The sequence below is a fragment of the Penicillium cinerascens genome, assembly GCF_028974065.1.
Source record: "Penicillium cinerascens strain IBT 15544 chromosome Unknown scaffold_4_segment0_segment0, whole genome shotgun sequence".
In the NCBI taxonomy this organism is placed as follows: domain Eukaryota; kingdom Fungi; phylum Ascomycota; class Eurotiomycetes; order Eurotiales; family Aspergillaceae; genus Penicillium; species Penicillium cinerascens.
Window position 1 is genome coordinate 53,653 of NW_026695297.1, and position 15,009 is coordinate 68,661.

Consider the following 15,009-nt stretch of genomic DNA (forward strand, 5'->3'; position numbering starts at 1 on the left):
GGTCGTGAAATCGGGTGACTGTTGCGAGACTAAGGTCTCATATGGTATCTCAGAAATTTTCGCGAAGTCAGCATCTAAGAGCTGATGTAAAGCGTGGCTGAGTTATTTCTATCTACTTATAAGCTTAATATCCAGACTAATCCTGCTCCTTCTCGGTTCTAGAATAATACGAGCGCGTTTTCCTTAAGATGACTAAGACCCTCTTTCGGCGTGCGCGCCGGAAGGTAGATTTAACGTCTCACCATGAGAGGCCTATTAGTCTAAAATATTGTAGGGTGATTATACTTATAGGCCGGAATATTTGACCGTCAACCGGTCGATTGGAATATAAGGGGGCCGACCCAGGCCGTCCACGACCAAGAGTAAAGTCGCTTTATCTCAAATGTGAAAGTAAAGGCTAAGAAATATTAAGACCGTGCCAGGCAGCGCAAATACACTAAGAGGATCGATGATGAGCTGACGAGCCACGCCAGGAAAACAGGGATGGTTCAATAGACTGTCTCCCAAGAAAAAGGCAGATAGAGACGAGGCGAGTGAAGAAGCCGACGGGCGAAAAATGACAAGAGTCCCATCCCTGAGCTATAGGATAACTTGAGTGAGACTTTGGAAGATGCCAAGGTGGCCGAGGCTTAAGAACCCCGTACGCGGGTGAGGATAACACCCGTCCGTCTTGAGTAGGGTTACTGAAGGGCAGAGCGTTTCTTGAAATAAGAAAGACACCCAATGCTCCTTATAGCTTGATATAGTCCAATTCTACCATCACCGATCCCAATACTTGAATCCAATCGAAGTCATCTCTAAATGTGCCAGCGGAGACCCTGACGATCCCCCGTAACTGAGTCGTGTCGCTCAGGCCTCCTTACGGTGTATAGGTCGTGCTGGCTGCCATGTTAAATATCCGCTTCAAAGCGGCCAGACATTGTGCAGCGGTTGCATCCGACAAACGAAACCCGAAGCGGTGGCTGCTCTTGCCTGTATGGGCAGAGTTTAGCAACGAAGTGGAGCTTTATCTCTCCGGTGCGGGTCTCACTCTCCGATTCCACTCGGAAGAAAGCTTGTGATTTATTGTACCCCTTGAATCCCGGCATCCGTCATTGTTCCCCCACTGCCATACAAATATTTTAGTCAACCTTTTGCCGAGTTGGATTCAAGCGTCCCCCTCAAATTTTTCGGCCTCCGACTCTGCTCTCCTCGAAGCTATCTTTCTCCTACTTTTTGTTTCGAACATTCGGACCGGGACCGTCCTTCAGGTTTTCGCCATGAATAAGGAGCAGGTCGCTGCATCTCCGTTCGAGGTGGGCGAGGTGGGCTGGAGCCCGCTCATTAGACCGCAGGCTCGTGAGCCGTACGACCCCAACATTACCTTCGAAGAGTACCACTACTATGCGCGGAAGACACGCGAGGAAGAGTTGACCCTCGAATCACCCGTCCTGAATGTACGACAGATGTTCAAGAAAACAAGCGAGCAGGAGGTACCTAGCAACATTCCGACCCTGACGGAGGCGGATTTCAGAAACCCCGAGAGACGGCTGCAGATCACAAATGAAGAATGGAATAATGCGAGCCGCTCTTTCAGATCGGCTTCTTGGGGAGCCTGTGAGTATAGAACGGAGACTTATTTGGCGTGCAATGCTAATATGCTGTTTTGCTAGGTTTCTTCTTGATTACTACTGACGTTTTGGGACCCTACGGCTCCGGTTTCACGATGGGCACATTGGGTTGGGGACCAGGTGAGTGATATGCTTAGGCCTCAATAGGAGCAAAGCTCATCCTCCGTGTAGGCATCGCATTTTACACTGTCTTTGGATTGATGGCCGGCTATTCTGGCTACCTGGTCTGGCGCGTGTTCCTTGGAGTGGACAGTCACGAGTTCCCTGCAAAGAACTACGGTGACCTTGGTTTCAGAACCCTTGGTCGCTACGGTCGCTATGTCACAAACATATGTCAAGGAATCGCGCTTCTTCTACTGACCGGTCAGGTCACAATCCAATTCGGTGAGAACATCTCCCAGTTGTCTAAGTTCAAGCTGTGCTACGCCGTCTGCCCTGTTATCTTCGCTTGCGCTGGTTTCTTCGTCTCACAGATCCGCACGCTTAGATCGTATGGCTGGGTGGCCAACTTATCTGTGTGGCTTAATATCTTCGTGATTCTTATGACTATGGGTGTGATGGCTAACTCACCTCCTAACTATGCGATCTCGACTCTTGGATCTGCAGGAAGCGTCGTGAACGACGCTACTATCACTCCTGTAGGCGGCATCTACCCTCCGATCATTCACTATAATAATATCCCTCCGAATGGGCTGATTGGTTCTCTGAATGGCATGCTCTCTGGTGTTCTCGCTTATGCTGGTGTTCAACTATTTGTGGAGTTCCTAGCTGAGATGAGACGCCCTCGTGACTTTATCAAGGCGATGTGGGGCGCCCAGTTCTTTATTTATAGCGTCTATCTGATATATGGGTGTGTGGTCTATCACCTGCAGGGACAATACGCCTTTAACCCAAGTTACCAGGGAGTCAGTCTTTACGGATGGCAGACAGCCGGCAACATGATAAGTGTCATCGCTGCTCTGATTGCGGGCGGTCTTTATGGTAATATTGGCATCAAGGTTGTTTACAATAACATCTTCCTCGATATTCTTAAGGCACCACCGCTTACGACGCGGGTCGGAAAGATCATCTATGCTGCTATGGTCCCCATTTGGTGGATTCTTGCATACATCATTGCGGCGGCCATCCCTGATTATATAGGGTTTGTCAGTGTTATTTCAGCCTCAATGCTGCTGAACCTGACATATAGCTTCCCTCCGTTGTTCGCGTTGAGTTTCGATATTCAGAAGAACGCTATTCGGCCGTATCAGGGAGAAGGGTTTGACCAGAACACTGGACATATGAACATGAACGAGACCACCAGCCAGAGGCTGATCCGTGGGTTCTTTGCCGGTGGCGCTTTCCAGGTGGGCATCAACATCTGGCACGTCATTTACTTCTTGGCCTCGCTGTCTATGTGTGGTCTCGGCATCTATGCTGCCGTTGAGGGTAAGTCATCAACATTTCTCCCTTCTAGCTTTCAACCTAAACTTTATTGCAGGGATGATCGTTGCCTTCAAGGATCCTCAGCTGAACTCATTCTCTTGTGTCTCGCCACTCAACCTGAATGCGTAACTGGGCCAGTCAAGGGCCTCCAGTATGATAAGAGATTTATTCATTTTATTCAGATTGCACGCATCTATTGGTTTTCCGTTCCTTTGTTTAAGTATTACCAAAAGGAATTTTGTAAGGTCGAATGCATTCAGTCTGCCTCACGTAGCAAATCCAGCTGGCGAATACTTGCAAATTCCACCCCCGGGTGTAGGGATTGAACGTGGACTTGGTAAGGAGAGAGTTCTGTTGTGACTTGCAGACACTGCTCCAATGTGGTAGCTTACGTTGGAGGAATACTATCAAAAATAGCTATTCGGTCTAGTGACAATTATGATGGCTTCCTAATAATTTCCGTTTACGAACACCTAGGAACGAGTCCATTGAATTGGGCAGGTAGCGGGACCAGCTCAGTTATACCGACCAGAACCAGAACCAGGATGTAGGTATGTCATATTACAGATAGCAAATATGAGAGTACAAATATGGAGAAAGGGAAAAATACTGGGAGGGAGAGAGACCAGGCCCGAACACATAGTTAACTGTACATGTGGGCCGATGTTTTAGGCATGTGCACCTTCAGTGAACATGAACAGTTACCAGAGAATGAGGACGATTTAATGATTTTCTTATATTCAAAACCCTGGTCAGTTCTGCGCAGGCAAATCCTACGCACTCATTTACGACACCAACGGTCATCATGTCCGATTTATTCTCCTCAGCACCGCTTTTGAGCAACGATAGCGCCTAAAGAGCAAATCATGCCCGTGCTAAGGTAAGACCCCAACGGGGACCCCTATCCCGGTTGGCGCTACAGCGGTAGGTGTTATAAAGTTTTGCTGTTATTTTGGCTCTCTCATGCTTGGAGCCATGTATTCAAGGCTGTGTATGATGCGGCTAATCATATTACCCAGCCATATGGACGAGTTGTCAGTTGAAGTCGCCGGGTATCGCAACACAGTTGGGAAGCTTTTTCCTGGATTTGCTCTCGAGGACTTGAAACAAATGTTACAAGAGGAACTTTTGTAATGCATTCGAAATGAAGTTTCGGCTGAGAGTTAAGGGAGCCCAGTCAATAATTACGGACTTGCGGCTCGGGAGAATAACCACATGCCAGCGCCGGAAATGCGGCACAATATGATAGCCGTGCAAATGACCATCAATGACTCTGAAGGCAGTGTAGAGATTGACGCCGATCTGGAAGTTTCTGATGACGTCATATCCACTTTCGCCAGGGACGAGGAAGCCGAAATCATACCTTGGGGTGTCATCAGTTCATGCAAATTTGGACCTGGTCTTTCTCCTTTGCCCAGAGTCCACACCTGTTCTAGTTGATCCAAACTCTACTGGACAGATAGCTCAGTCTCATGTGCTATCTAGCAGAGCCGATGATTCCTTCCAAAAGCCTGCATTGACACAAGGACCCTTCGTGCAAGAAACGAGAGCCCATACATTTCTCTGCGCAAAATAATCCGATTGTATCAACGCCTACATCATCTACTTTCACTCTTTTGCTCCGCTGATTGATGAAGCATATTCTCAATCAACCTATACGCCCGGTCAGAGGAAAGGCAACCGATGCCTCGGTCTGCTTAACATGTCTGTGTCCTTGGCAGTATCACGGCTAGCGGTGCCCGTGACAAGTCCCATCTTGTCTACTACAAGCGCTGCAAGAGCCATTTGGGGGTTCATTGTCTCGGCTCCCCTAATTTTGGAATGATCCAAACGCTTGGCCTGTTGGGCGGGTACTAGTTTATCTCTAATAAGGTAGGAGCTATAAACAGCAGCAAGTCACAGCAGGGTGTTCAGTCATCGCAGTACCGCGCAAGTATCTGACGTCTGTGCTCTTGGCAAGATTTGTAAGGCCTTCATTGGCAGCAAGGGACAAAAACATCCCCTTTTTCATCCACTAACGACAACGCTAGAGGGTTTGTAGGTAGTGAAAGCTTGAACATTTTTCTATGTGGATGTGGAGATGCCATCTCCATGCTAAACTGAGTGTGTGGTAAATGGCTCGTTAGAAGGCGGAATAAACCGAGGAGTGAGATCTGGTGCTTCAGAAAATGTCCTGTCAAAAGGCCACATAGGGCGGTGGATGCGTTGGTGTCCAAGGCGAGGAAGATCCTGATCAACCCCCCCAGGTGTCAGAGCCAACATCCAGTCAGCTGCCATGTTGAATAGCTCCGGCTCCAAGTATCCGATCTTGACAATCACGATGTCTGCAGACCGAGGTTCAAGGTTGAGTTCGGTGAAATCTTTCTCGAGATGGTAGGGCTTGCGTAGTTCGGTCAAAATAACAGATACGCTTCCGACCTGAACGACAGTTTCAGTAACGGCATTTCGGTCTCCTTTCTTGATTGCATGAATCCGTCCTGTCATGGTGACCGGTCCCTCGTGGGTGTCGTCAACCTGTGCGCCAGCAGTAACTGTCACTGTGGCACCTACTCCTGCCCGAACAATCGATTCAACTGCCTCGGGACCTGGGATACTGGCATAAATGACTCGAGGGCCAGAGTCGTGCTGGAACTCTGGCCGAGACAGCACTTTTGAAAGACTCCATGTCACATCGCCAGCACCCCCGGCCGTTGGGTTGTCACCCGAGTCTGAAATGAAAAACGGCCGAGACGTGGATTGCAGAGCAGTATCAATACATTCTGTAAGGGATCCGGTCGGAGCGACAAAGTGAAAGTCTTCGCGAGAGTCCCAGAAGTGAGTTGCGAGCTTTCGGGCACCTGCAGTCACGACATCGGCTTCCCATCCCGTGACCATCACAACCGCATGATTGCGCGGCTCGTCCGCCCAGGCATAACCCACCCAGATAGCAGCATCCAAGACCCCCGCAATTGACTCGACTTCAGGCACAAGCGCATACAGTCCTTTTGCGGGCTGAAGCCGTGTCGAAGTCTGCTCTCCCGGGAGCAAGATTGGGATTGGAACCCAGGCTTTCAATGGCCGAGCTGGAGATGATCCTCCCGCCAATAAATTGACAAGGTTTCGACATGCGCGTTCTTTTGTGTCCATTGCATCTTCATGTGGAGCCATCCGATAACATGTGATGAGGTCTATTTGGTGAGCCAGTTCTTGTGAAACATTGCCATGAAGGTCCATCGAAGCTGATACGATGACGTGAGAACCGATAACACACCTAATTCGACGAAGAAGTTCAGCTTCAGCGTCATCTAAATCCTCGACACACATCGCTCCATGAATGTCAAACCACAGACCATGAACTGTGGTTGATTTGCATATATCCATCAGCCGAAATAAGATGTCTTCCACAAGCTCTTCAAATGCAGTCCTGGCAACAATTCCTCCAGGGAGGGCGTGGCCGATGAGTGCACCCCGCCATTCGGCTGCGTCTCCAAGGGGCGTTCCGAGTTGAATGAAGGGATATTTCTCAATTATCTCGGTATCACGACGAGGATGAAATGCTGGTGCGAGAGTCCGAGCTGGAGAGAACCCAGATGTTTCGCAAGCAAGTCCCGCAATAACAATAACTGGTTGGTTCGCCATTGCATGCAAGGATCATTTGCTGTTCCGTTCGCATAAACTGTGGAAGATGTCTCTGCGTCCTGAAAAAGAAACTCTTTCTAGGTTCCTTCCCAAGGGGCCAAGGTGGCAACGGGGGTGAAGCTTTCCCTTGCCGCCGATCAGTGCGCCCAAGTTCCATGCAACGTCGCTTCGAGCCGCCAGCCACTTCGACCCCGCTTATCTTTTGCCTATGGCCTCTGAATACCGTGTAACCCCCAGTAAAGTCACTTTGGCACAAACGGTAGTTAAAAACAATTTTATTAAAAACTGAATTTTAATGTGGCTCGTCGAATTCGAAGATATGGAGCTGCGCGAGAAGATTTAAACCCGCACGTGCTATCCCGCACAAGGGTGGGGAAGGTAGGCGTACCTCAATAAGGGGGGTGGGGTCGTTCCGAACCTGTAAATTTTGACAGGAGATAGATTAAACAGCCCTTGTCCTCTAAAGCGCAACCCCGCTGATCGGCCAACTCACGATGGAACGTTCCTATCGGCATGCTATTGTCCCCGCGATAAACAAGCCACCTGGGCAACTTGCGGAGCCACATACCGAGGCCATATTATCATATATAGTAAGGCTATCACCAGGTCTAAATATCCCAATCCATCATTTCCAAGGCTTCGCGACTCTGACCCCGCGTTGACATCTCTCTCCTTCAATGTTAAGAAAGACTCCGACGGGGACATGGATGCCGGCGTGGGTTCCTGAGTCCACCTTCACCGTCTCAATCCTACTGTTACTCTGTTCTATTGTTCAATCAGCGGTAAGTTTATACATTCAACCCTTGCCAGGTACAATTATCATCGAAAACTGACACAAGTAAGACGGGAGGTTATGATGGGTCAATGCTCAATGGTCTTAATATCTTACCATCATACAAAGACTATTTCAACCTAAATGAAGCAACAACTGGACTCAATACTGCATCTGTGTCCATTGGTGGTCTCTTAGGGCCTCTGGTATCAGGCGTTCTCGCTGATCGGTTGGGCCGTCGTCCAGCAATTTTCTGGGGATCGAGCCTGACCATTGTTGGCATTATCATTCAGACCGCTTCACAGAACATTGCCATGTTTGTCGTTGCCAGGGCAATTCTTGGATTTGGAAGTGCAATTTCCGGGATTGCCGGAGGAGTTTATCTCTCAGAAGCCTTCCCTAGCCGGTGGCGTGCATGGGGAGTCGGGCTCCTGAATGATTTTTACTAGTCAGTATGTCCATCTGAATGCGCGGGGACTGACTCTAATAGAAATCTCAGTGTTGGCGCGCTCATTGCTGCCGGTGTGACCCTCGGAACGGGACAGTGGCAATCAACCTGGGCCTGGAGAGCCCCGTCGCTATTCCAGGCAGTTTTCTCGTTGCTCTGCATCCTAACTTTACCTTTCATGTAGTGTTCATAACTTCTCTCCGCGTGAACATGATACTAATCAAATCAAAAGTCCTGAATCGCCACGCTGGCTCGCTCACCAGGGGTACTATGAAGAGGCCCGGCTTTCGGTTGCACAAACAAACTCCCATGGGAACCTCTCCGATCCAGTAGTTCTCACTATCTTTAAAGAGATCGTGGATACCCTGAAGTGGGAAAAAGAAAATTGGCATTCTATGAGCCCCATTGAAATTTTCAAGAAGCCTGTAGCCCGAAAGCGCCTCCTTGTTGGAATGTCGGCGGGACCATTTTCCTGCATTGCCGGCAACATCATTGCATCCTATTACTTTGGCTTGGAACTTGACACGGCAGGTATTACAGACAAAAACGAGCAACTGAAAGCAGTATGTTTATTAGCCAAAAAAAGTCTTGCTGCAAGATGACTAATTTCACAGAACGTGGTTCTCAATGTTTGGTGTCTTGTATGCTGTCTCGTCGGAACGCATCTCGCAGCCAAATGGGGTCGTAAGCCAACCGCAATGCTTTCCCAAGCTCTTTTGAGCGCTTGCCTATTTATCATTGGTGGCCTCTCTAAGATCTATGCCTCGAACCCAAAGAGCGCGTCCAACGCACTTGTTTACGGGAACGTGGCGGTTATATTTTTGTTCCAAGGCTTTTATTCGATCGGATGGACAACACTTCTTTATCTTTATCCATCGGAGATCATGAACTACTCTATTCGCGCTAATGGAGTCGCGTTCTCATCTTTTGTACTAAATGCATTTGCGTACGTTACTCATTGCTCTGGATGGGTATATGCTAATAAACGAAGCCTGGTTTTTACTTTTATCATGCCGATTGGTCTAGGGAATATTGGATGGAAAATGTACATCATCAACGCATCCTGGGACATTATAATCCTAGGGCTCATTGTAAGTTTCTGTTGATCCTTGTCTTGGCCCGTTTTTGTTTGCTATGCTGATATTTCTAGGCTTATTACTGGGTAGAGACCAAGGGCAAGACTCTGGAAGAGATCGATGCGTTGTTTGAAGGCGAGAAGCATTCCACGGTTCCGGATGTTGAGAAAATTGAGAAAGGCCAGAAACAGATCGACGTCGTTGCTATTGCGGAGGAGTTGAATGCTGAACTAGGTCCGTCGAGCGCCAAAGCGTCGGGAATTCACATCGCCCCTTGAACCCAAGGAGCCAGTGGAACTTTTTCTGGTTTCTCATTTATGTCCGCGCAAATAGATAAAGTCTTAGCACTACTTTCTTAAACCCGAGACAATCTACTCAATAACAAATAACAAAGCTGCACTTTTATCAGATGGCGATAATAATCATTAATAGTAAGCTTGTCTGTCGCCATCGCGGCTAGTGGGCCCAGAAGGCTTAAAAATGCCAGGGCCCAGCTAGCCCTGGATGATTAATCCCCATTAATGTAGTTAATCAGAGATAGTTTAGTAAATATATTGGCGTTTTGGTTTAAAACAAGCGGATTAAAATTACAGAGGGTGGGTGGGTGCGCAGCTCGCTTACATACGCAGCTCGCTTTTCCGAATACGCTTACCTCACGGTTAATCAGCTGCCTCCGTAGCCGGCTACCTGTCAATCACTTGCAATCCCTTTCTATTTTGGTCTTTTCACCTCAACATTGTTACCCTTTTCAAACGCAGTTTTGTTTCTGAAGCTGCGCTAGATGGTGAACCGCTATGGATAAACGCAGCTTCTCAGGAAGGCCCCTCTTGGAAATTGCCTGTTTCAACCAGGAGTCTGCATTCAATGCTGCGAACGGAGGGGCTGATCGAATCGAGTGAGTTTGAGGTCCAGCGCTATTCTTCAAGCACAGTAATCTAGAGCCAGATTCAGCGGGCGCCTTTGACCAGTTCACGCTGACTTTCTTCAGACTATGCTGTGATTACGAGTCTGGTGGCCTTTCGCCCGCTGCAACCATCTTAACGGCTCTCAAGTCTCAAATATCGATTCCAATTCACGTGATGATTCGCCCACACTCAGAAGGTTTCTGTTACAATGACGAATCCTTCGAGGCCATGAAAACGACATTGGTCGCTTTGAAGAATCTCGGGGCCGATGGATTTGTTTTCGGCATTCTCGGTCCAGTTTCTGAAAGCCTCTCGCAGGATATGTCACCGTGGATTGATGTCTCAAGGAACAAGGAGCTTGTCCAGCTTGCAGAAGGGAAACCGTGTACTTTTCATCGAGCCTTTGATTGCATTCCGGAATCCCACTGGGACATGGCATTAGCCGACATAGCGAAGTGCGGTTTTGCGTCAATTCTCACCAGTGGAGGTCCATCAAGCGACAAGGCAATCGACTGCGTCGGCAAACTAGCTGAACTTGGCCAACGGCTTGATCTACTGCGATTTTGTTCTTCAAAATCATGCGAATTTCCCGAGATCATCGTTGGTGGGGGGTGAGATCGAATAATATTCAACACCTGTGGGAGACGTCACATGCTCGAGTGTTTCACTCCAGTGCACTTATTTCGTCGAGCGAGAACGTCGCGATACACGAAGTGGAAAGGCTTCGAGACATCTTACGAGGGAGTTTCTTACAATAGGAAAGCACTGCCTTCGATGAAAAATGATGCCAATACTCCAACGTACTATTCTTGAAGGAAATATAATATCATGCGACTCAAACTCTGTGAGACGAAGCCGTCGATTGAATACTGGGTCATTTGTGCCTTGGGAAACTCATATTCATCTACAGTAGCTCGATCCAGAACTTGCCCCTGAAAGATTGATAGAGTAAACTGCTTGCATGGCGGGGCTACTTCACGTTAAATGAAAGTTTTTAACCCTTCTCTGTACGTTCTGGTTGATTGGATTCTATTTCCCCTCCTTCTCTCCATTTTCGCAATCCGGATCTTGTTCCTAGTAATAGAGCGTATTCTTTGCTAAAGTCGATTTAGAATGATTAGTCATGATTTTGTTTGAGACTAAGCAAAGTTCAAAACCGAATGTAGTTTCATTCTGACCCATCTCGAAATGGAGATTTCATTTGCCATGCTGGATTTGGATTTGTTTAGCCCGTATCAATATTGTAGGGTGAACTTTAGCTGTTCTTATCGGACGTTCCTGCTATATCATTGCCTAACCTTTGTGACTCTAAGTCGAATCCACAATGAGAGATGTGCATTTTGATCTTTGGATTCGGCGGCCAACTTTACTGATACAGATAATGAATTATTGGGTTTCCTCATATGTAAAGCTGCAACTGTACGGATGTAGATCTAGGCGCATTATTAATGCCCTACTACCTGCTCTTCATTGCCTACGATGATAATGACCTCATGCAGCGGATGCGATGGGGTTAACAGAGCAGCGAGAGCATGAGCTGCAGTCTTCTATACGACTTTCTAGCAGTATAACTCCCACGAGGATTATGTTGGTGTTTGGGCCGCTTACGAGCCCAAGTGTTGCGGTTGAAGTATAAAGACCAGTTTCGTTCTTGCTGTCCGGTCCTATAAAACATCTCCCAGTCCACATATTCTTGAGCCTATTTGAGTTCCGCTCAAGAAAGACAGGCCCACTATTACAACCTTGGCTCCTCGACACACCTACGTTGACATATATTGAAATCCTGTCGTCTCAATTGCAGTTGACCTGAACGGTGCCACCATCAATTGCTATGCATGAGATAGCCGTGAGCAGTGAAATCGTATACGAATTAATGCAATTTGTCAGGCTCATGGAGGATTCTCATTTTCATGATTTCGTATCTACCAATTCTCTTGAGTCACGATCACAGATTAGTAATGTAAATTTCAACAACAAACAATTCGTACAGTTAGTTCTACCACCTGGGGATGAATTGCCGTGGGTCAAAGTTCAAATTAGTTCTATCAACTGAGAGAACAGGTGCGCGTTTTGAAACGAAACCGAAAGGCTTGCGAAACTTGGAAATTCTTTGAATTTCACTGAATTTATGCATTATTGAAGGTTGTAATTGCGAGGCTTATAGTTTGTTGCCGCCCAGGACGCTTTCTTTTTTGTAGCAATGCCCATGTTTTATTATGCATTGATCTGCTCATCCTAACCACGACATTTCTTGATTTGATAGACATATCTAGGAGGTAAGCCTTGATAGCGCCACACCTTGACGAGGAGAGATTAAATTATCTTTGACCTTTAGGTGAATGCGTTACTTTGATGATCCAGGCTATTTGGCCAAGTTTTCCTCATTTGCCAAACACAATAGCCGCCAATGCTGGGATTAACACCAAGCATTTTTGTTAGATTTCTTCTATTTTGGCTGGGATCTCTGCCGGCTTTGTGGTTCCCCATCTACAAGATCCGTCATCTTTTTACCGTGAAAGCATACTTCTCCCCAGCCTGTGCTATCGCCTTCTTTGGCCGAACGATTACGCGTGCACATGTTCTTGGACCTATTATCACCCAGCCAAACACTGCCCAGGGTATTGCCTCGGCATGGGCCTTTTTCAAGAGCATCATGAACTGCATTGCCAATTTTGCGGCACTGGTAATCAATAATCCTGATTTTGCACGATACTCGCGGAAACCTCAAGATCCTTTATGGCCTCAGCTCATAACCATTCCAGAACCATTCCAGTGGGTTTGTCATCACATCTTTATTGGTATTATCGTCTCCTCTTTCTCAAGTGTTATATTTGATAAGCCAGTCTGGAATCCGTTGACCCTCTTGGCAATGTTTTTGGAAAATGCCAATTCCGCTGAACGTTTTGGCATCTTCGTTATCGCGAGCGGGTTTGCATTCGGCACAGCTGGGAAAAAATATCGCTGCCAATTCCGTATCTGCCGGTACCAGCCTCACAGCCCTTTTTCCGCGATTTTGCACTATCAGAAGGGGTGGTTATCTATATGCAGCTATTGGCCTTGCTATGTGCCCCGTGAATATCACGCTTCTGACATGGCCTATCGAGCGCGCCCTTGACCAATCTTCATTCTTAGAGCGTTTTGGTGGCCTTGAAAAATTGCTTGTCATGAACATGCTTGCTATATTTGCTCTTCACAGAAACACAGGCCCAGGACTTGGACACCCCGTCGACGTGGCTATGCGCTCATCTATTGATTTGCGTCTTTATTGCGAGCATAACACAAGTGTTTCTCAGGAGGGCTATTGACCAGCACCAATTTTGCAATGAGCAACGTGGGAATCAACATTGGGTTGATTACTTACGCCGGCGCTTGTGGTGGTGTGTGTATAGCCTCGAACGTCTCGTTGCACATAGTCTTAATCCACCCTTTTTTATTACTGATGAAGTCATTACCACTGGGTTTCCATCTCTCCTTGGCGAAGTTTTCTTTACAATATCAGGGTTCCTCAAGATGCAAATTCTGTAATCGGAGATTCACAGCGTTATCCAGTATCAACAACCCCTTTGCTAAACGAGATAGCGGAGCCTACACTAGAACCTCCGAATCAATTCGTCGACTTTTACTAATGTTGGGGCACACCAGGAGCTGGAGAGAACTAGCCAGACTAAGAGGGCAGCCTTCCTCCTGATTCATCCGAGACATGAGAATCGACTTACTTTCGAGGATGTTTTTGACGTGGACATGTTGTCACTTCTCTCGCTATAGCTCGGAGATGTTCTCTTGGATCCAAGCCTCGCAGCTGAATACCCGAAGATTCTGCGTCTCCAATGCATTAACATAACTATTCCTCTATATCATGCAAACCTGGGCCATGGTCTTCACGGGGGGGCCTTGGATGCGGACCTTGACACCGGATTTGACCGAAGATTTGTGATCAAAGTGGGGAACGAACCTCGGTAAATTAAGAAACAAATGCCCGGATGATTGATATCTCTGGTACAGGCCCCGGGATACGCTTACTCTACGCGATTTTTAGTGGCCTCAATGCTTCATTAGATGCAGATGAATCTCACATTAAACAAACGCTATCTGGTTTTCAACGTCAATGAGCACGCCAATGCCGAATCGGCCATATTTACGAGGCTTTCACTGCGATCCTGCATACACTGTTGATCATACTAATTCCACTGATTGCGACATGAGAAACTCTCGAGTCTCGGAGATTGCATGACATAATTCCAGTATTTAGTCGACCATCAAACAACTACATAGTTCGTATCTTAATGGGCGGGGCCACTTTCCCCTCACCAGTCTCAACGGTCGGACCTCTTGCTTCGCTTGGTGTTTGCCCGTTAACCCCTTTTCGGTTCAAAACTTGGGTATTGCGGCGTCTCCTAGTGTGACTCATGACTCGGACCCCTTGGGCTGCTAGACCATGTGTCTCTCGAAATTAAGCCCGGTGCAGTGATTCATGCATCTGGCCCACCCATCTCATTCCCGATGGGTACAATTCGGCATTTCAGGGAGGGCAACCTCCCAGCAAAAATCACCGCTGACCCCGGCGCGGTACTTCGGATATGCTTTTCAAACCAAGTTAGTGTGGGCGTACGTTAGCATGCTGCTGCAGTCGTGGCGTCCAATCTGCTTTCCAGCTGCCCTCTCGATGGGTAAAGATACAAAGCCGCGATAGATCGAGCCTGTCTTATCGTCAGCAAAGGAACAACCCCGCCGCCACCGCCATGAGGAAGATGAAGTTATCAACCCCAACTCGAGTCATCTCTGCGTCTTTGGCAACGGGGACCGCCTCGTGCTCGGCACTGTTGCTTGTCAAAAGCTTGACTTGCGCACCACCTTATGGTTGATAGACGGGTTTCCTAGCCTCGGCGCCACAGTGACATCGCACCGGCTTCGCTTATCGAACATTATTCAACTATCTTAATCAAAAATGGTCGATCTTTTCCTTATTTGCGATGGCTCATCTGAACACGGTCATGTCCCGGCATACAATGCAATCCCGGCCTCTCTTTGCCGGGTTCTGAAATGAATCTTCCTTATCGCAATGCCTAACCCCGTCGGAAATCCGCAGGTTTGCCATCGCAGCCCATTATCAAGGATTGGCGGCGCTAAAAGGTGCCCGTGGCTGACCGGGTATCGT

At 47.7% G+C, this 15,009-nt stretch overlaps 4 protein-coding genes across 4 annotated transcripts; 3 read left to right on the forward strand and 1 right to left on the reverse strand.

Moving 5' to 3' along the window:
* Positions 1-1,259: 1,259 nt before the first annotated feature.
* Positions 1,260-3,164, forward strand: N7498_007948 (uncharacterized protein; the record flags this gene model as incomplete). The annotated part of the gene is made up of 4 exons (XM_058455010.1): positions 1,260-1,596; positions 1,653-1,730; positions 1,782-3,038; positions 3,067-3,164. 4 exons carry the CDS (start codon positions 1,260-1,262, stop codon positions 3,162-3,164), a joined length of 1,770 nt encoding a protein of 589 aa, XP_058304998.1.
* A 1,965-nt stretch (positions 3,165-5,129) lies between these two features.
* Positions 5,130-6,653, reverse strand: N7498_007949 (M81 family metallopeptidase; the record flags this gene model as incomplete). Its single annotated transcript, XM_058455011.1, has 1 exon — positions 5,130-6,653. The coding sequence occupies one exon, from the start codon at positions 6,651-6,653 to the stop codon at positions 5,130-5,132; it is 1,524 nt and encodes a 507-aa protein (XP_058304999.1).
* A 707-nt stretch (positions 6,654-7,360) lies between these two features.
* On the forward strand, positions 7,361-9,227 carry N7498_007950 (uncharacterized protein; the record flags this gene model as incomplete). The annotated part of the gene is made up of 7 exons (XM_058455012.1): positions 7,361-7,435; positions 7,497-7,873; positions 7,925-8,053; positions 8,106-8,436; positions 8,488-8,819; positions 8,865-8,964; positions 9,024-9,227. The coding sequence occupies 7 exons, from the start codon at positions 7,361-7,363 to the stop codon at positions 9,225-9,227; spliced, it is 1,548 nt and encodes a 515-aa protein (XP_058305000.1).
* A 586-nt stretch (positions 9,228-9,813) lies between these two features.
* On the forward strand, positions 9,814-10,469 carry N7498_007951 (copper homeostasis protein CutC; the record flags this gene model as incomplete). The annotated part of the gene is made up of 2 exons (XM_058455013.1): positions 9,814-9,844; positions 9,889-10,469. 2 exons carry the CDS (start codon positions 9,814-9,816, stop codon positions 10,467-10,469), a joined length of 612 nt encoding a protein of 203 aa, XP_058305001.1.
* Positions 10,470-15,009: the final 4,540 nt, after the last annotated feature.